The sequence below is a fragment of the Gavialis gangeticus genome, unplaced genomic scaffold (assembly GCF_001723915.1).
Source record: "Gavialis gangeticus isolate Ggan-Ray unplaced genomic scaffold, GavGan_comp1, whole genome shotgun sequence".
Taxonomy (NCBI): Eukaryota; Metazoa; Chordata; order Crocodylia; family Gavialidae; genus Gavialis; species Gavialis gangeticus.
Genome location: NW_017729001.1, coordinates 31,446,387 through 31,450,737, shown reverse-complemented (window position 1 = coordinate 31,450,737; position 4,351 = coordinate 31,446,387). Strand labels below are relative to the sequence as shown.

The 4,351-nt window shown below is 37.2% G+C and overlaps 1 protein-coding gene across 1 annotated transcript in view; it reads left to right on the top strand.

The window, feature by feature from the left end:
- The window catches only part of KNTC1 (kinetochore associated 1), a 54,237-nt gene that overhangs the window by 16,975 nt on the left and 32,911 nt on the right, over nucleotides 1–4,351 (top strand). The window contains exons 20-26 of the mRNA XM_019507255.1: nucleotides 154–265; nucleotides 907–1,050; nucleotides 1,192–1,248; nucleotides 1,339–1,440; nucleotides 2,557–2,673; nucleotides 3,200–3,343; nucleotides 3,860–3,958. Of these exons, the coding sequence (XP_019362800.1) occupies nucleotides 154–265; nucleotides 907–1,050; nucleotides 1,192–1,248; nucleotides 1,339–1,440; nucleotides 2,557–2,673; nucleotides 3,200–3,343; nucleotides 3,860–3,958 (775 nt within the window). The remainder of the gene's footprint in view (nucleotides 1–153; nucleotides 266–906; nucleotides 1,051–1,191; nucleotides 1,249–1,338; nucleotides 1,441–2,556; nucleotides 2,674–3,199; nucleotides 3,344–3,859; nucleotides 3,959–4,351) is intronic.

The window sequence follows — 4,351 nt, the reverse complement described above, 5'->3', positions numbered from 1 at the left end:
ACGAGTTTCATGGAAGAGATTTAGTTTCCAAAGCCTGTAATTATTTCTCCCACTATCCATTTTCTCCTATAAAACCTGCTCTTCCTGTGCATGCATGCTTTTCCTCATATGGTAGTAAAAATGCTAATTGCCACTTCTCATTTACAATCCTAGTGGCATTGCTTGGACTGAATTCCTGAATAATGAAGACCTTTTTAAGAATGTCCTTTATCAGCTAGAAGAGGGCAATCTACCTTGTGCACAATACCTTTGGCTTAGACATCAGGTAAGAGGCCTCAGTTTACAGTCCCTGTTGTTCAAGACCTGTTATCAGACACCTCTTTGAATAGAGGGTTTGTGGTAGAATTAGGCTGATCATCACTTATTTGCAAACTGAACTTATTACTGGTTTGAAAGAATGGCTTCATTTTGTAACATAATTTATACTTCTTTGTGGGTACAAAAGAATCTTGGGTACTTTGAAGATTCTGTCATATTTGTCACCCTTGTGTGCACTTTCTCAGGAGCATGACCCTGAGTCCCAGATGGATCTTTTAAGTGTTTTTGCATGTTTGACTGATTTCTTGCAAATACCTTCTCAGGTATAAGGCATCCCAAATAGTGACCAAGCTATTACATTTACTGCCTTAGAGTCATTACTTTTCACTTTTTGAAAGCAGTGGCACTATAGGTCCATTCCTGTATCCCCAGAAGTGATAGCATCAGGAACATGATCTATAACGATAGTGTAGAACAAGTTTAATTTAGGTCTTGTTTAATTTAATAAGTCTTCCCCACTTTACCCTCCACCTAGTCACCACAGCTACTTTTTCAGCTTGTATCTGAATTGGTGAGCGGTTCTCCTTTTATATAGGTATTCTGTAGCCCAATACTATAACATGCAATTGTTTTGTGTTTATGTTGTAGGCAGAGTTTGAAAGCAGCTTTGATGAGAAAACATTGGTGAACATGCTTAATACAATCCATACCACTGTTCCTCCAAAAGAACTCTCTCTGTGGTTTAAAAATGTTGTGATTCCTTTTGTTAGAAGAGTTGTGCCAAATGGAGAGGTAAGAATATTAAGACGCGCGCGCACGCACACACACACACACTACATTGTATGCATTACAAAAGCTAGTCATTTCACTTCTATATTAATGCACGTTTCACTTTATGTAAGATTTCTGTATTGTGTTGTTTTTTTATTTCAGAAAACATTGGCAAAATGGTTGGAACAAGCTGCTCGTAATCTTGAATTAACTGATAAGGTAAAATAGTTGCTGTTCAAAAACCTTGGTTAGCTTTTATTTCTCTAACCATGATATGCTTTCACTAATGTTTCTAATATTTTTGAACAGGCAAATTGGCCCGAAAATGGACTTAACATGGCAGAGGTGTTTTTTACAAGTAAAAGTCCAGATGAACTGGGACTAGCCTCGTCTTGGCACTGGATTCCTTCAGTAAGTGCTATGGTTAATTGGTAATATATTGATGACTGATATTTACATTTTTTTTTTTACAGAGCTCTTGGCCTACATAATCTTTATTATTAAGATTATAGTAGATTTATATTTTAAAATTATATATTAACATAATAGCAGGTAGAGCACAATAGTAAAATATATGTTTTGGGAGAAGAGACATTTTTCAGCGAAGGTGAGAAATTAGGCTCTAGACCTTCTTTTCCTTTTTTTTTAAGCTGTGTTAATTAACAAGTGATACGTTTGTCCCGAAAGCATTTCTGAAAGTGGAAACTCCTGCCTTAAGGGAAAAATTGTTTATAATTTGTCAACAGGTTCCCTACAAATATTCTTTTTCCCCCCTGTGCCCGCAGCCGAGCTCTTTTGGTCCTCCTTTTTTTTTCTTTCTATGAGTAACTTATGTATCTGCTATTACTCAGCTTTCCTAAACAGCAGCACAAATTTATGAAATTCTTGATAATTTCATTGCTGCCAGTTGAGTTTTGAATTACAACAGTGAAACAAGCCAGTCCACTTTTAACTTGCTGCTGTCTGGCAAAGATCTGAACAGTCCCAAAGGCAATGAAAATGCCTCCATAAAGGATCAGAAGAACAATGCTGACTTGGTTTATTCTTGGTTCTTTTTCAGAAGTAGGGTCTATAAAGTTGTTAGGTTAAGGGTTTTGTTGCTATTTTTCTTTTTCAGTGATATCTCAAATTGTCTTGAACCAGTCTAGCCATGTGAAACGTGAGTAAATGTAGCTTATCATCGTTGATATCCTATGGAGAGTAGCATCTATAGCTAGGGGTACAGAGGAAACGAGCAGTAAAGTTAATAGCAGGCTGCTCCTCATATAAAAATTGGACACTCCTAGTAGAACAAACTTTTTCCAGGTCCACTGTCTTCAACCCACTGAATCCTACATACTAAGTGCTCAGTAAAGTAGATGAGTTTTCTTTCCTGCATCTAACTTTCAGTCTGTGGCTTTGATTTTTTTTCATATGCCTTGTGGCTATAGCAGTTCAGCAAAAGCTTTGATTCATATAACCTGCAAATTCTAGAAAATTATATACAAAGGTTGTTAAAAAATCCTTCACTTTTGACATGCATTACAGAAGTGTGGTGGCTGTGAAGAGGTGTATCGGTTAAAGAAGCTGGTGCTCGATTTACAAGAGCTGGTAAATCTCTACAGAAAGTATAGCTGCAGGCTGGCACTCAGTGATTTTGAAAAGGTAATACTGCAAGCATTTAAAAATTAATAATTGAGCACTGAGTGTTCAGTTGGTACATTATAATCGCTCAGGCAAGAGACCTGAGCACTGTTGAGCATGGGATTGGGAGTCAAGAACTACTTGGTGTAATAGCTGCTGCTTTAGTACCAAACATTGAGCTTCGAGTGAATGGGTTAATCTTCCTCTGTCTTTCCTGTGTGTAAAAAGGGATAAGAATTTTAAACATCCCTTGTGGTTATGAAATCTTAATGATACAAATGTTTTGTATAATAGAAGGAGGCATGGTTCCTGACCCTAGTACTTTCTGGTATAGAACATGTATTGTTATCCAATAAAAGTTTACAGTGACAAAGAAATCCAGAAGTAATAGCTCAACACTGAAGGATTTTGCAGAAGTATGTAGGTGTTTAGGCCTGAACTCTTTCCATTTGGTATTGGGTTATGCCTTTACAGAAATTAGAAAATATTGTATATTGTGCTTTGCAAAATATTTTAACATTTCTGTAACTACTTTTCTGTTGCCTAGGAGAATGCAACCACAATAGTGTTTCGCATGTTTGATAAAATTTTGGCACCTGAGCTTGTTCCATCCATGTTGAAGAAGTTTATAAAACCATACATCCAAGAACATAATCTACAAGAGGATGAACTTTTCTTGCAGTATATAAAGGTATCTACATTTTTAAATTATTTTTGAAGGGAAAGAATTTGAGTAGGCAAGAATTTTAAGTAATTTATTTCCTAATTACTTAGGGGCAACTTTGACATCCCTATTCTTGTGAGTAATCTCAGTGGGTGTCTACACATGTGCAGCAATTAGGCCAGCATAGACTAATGTACTGTGCCATCAGATAGTCCCATTGGGCATAAGTACTATCCAGTGGCGGAGTAAATCACTGCACTTAAATGCACGTATAGACAGTGATGTTCGGATTAGTTTACTCCAGATTGCACCGGAGTTTATTCAGTTGCATTAACTACACGTGCCCATGGAGTTGGATGTTACTGTTTGAGTAGTAAGATACTCGGTACAAGTAAGCCTGGCAAAAGCCGGCCCTTAGTATAAAATAAAATAAATTTTTAAAGCTGTTTATTTAAATCATGAGCTAATCCTTCCAGGACTCCTTATTTATATATATTTAATGTGTTTTTGTTGTTGTTGTTGTTTTTAAATCAAAATATTCAGGATTTGTTAGAACGTTGTTGTACACGATCCACGTCGGTGTTTGAAACTGCGTGGGAGGCAAAGGCAATAGCTGTCATAGGCTGTATATCTGACACAGATGTAAGTTTGTTGGATAACTGAATGGCTTTTGCACAGTCTGTCTTGTTACAAATGGGAAAAATTGTATCGTGAAGAAGGCATGGGTCAAATGCTACTCCGTCTTTCAGTCTGTCTTAGCAGTTTCCTTCTGTGCAGTGTACATTGCCTGGTCTGATAGCATTTTTGTATTTCTGTTACGTGTAGCTGTTCTGTTTTCTGTCTTCTCTTAGTGGGTAGTTAGGAAAATGTCCTTCCTCGAGGTGCTGAGCATTGTCATCTCCCATTATTTCAAGGGGGATCACTAGATTGGGACAGCAGTGCCATTTGGGGAGTGTGGTAATGTGGTATGTCTCTGTCAGTGAGCACTTGGGGCTACCTGAGTCTCTTTAGCCTTGCAGTTCATAAATTTATCTT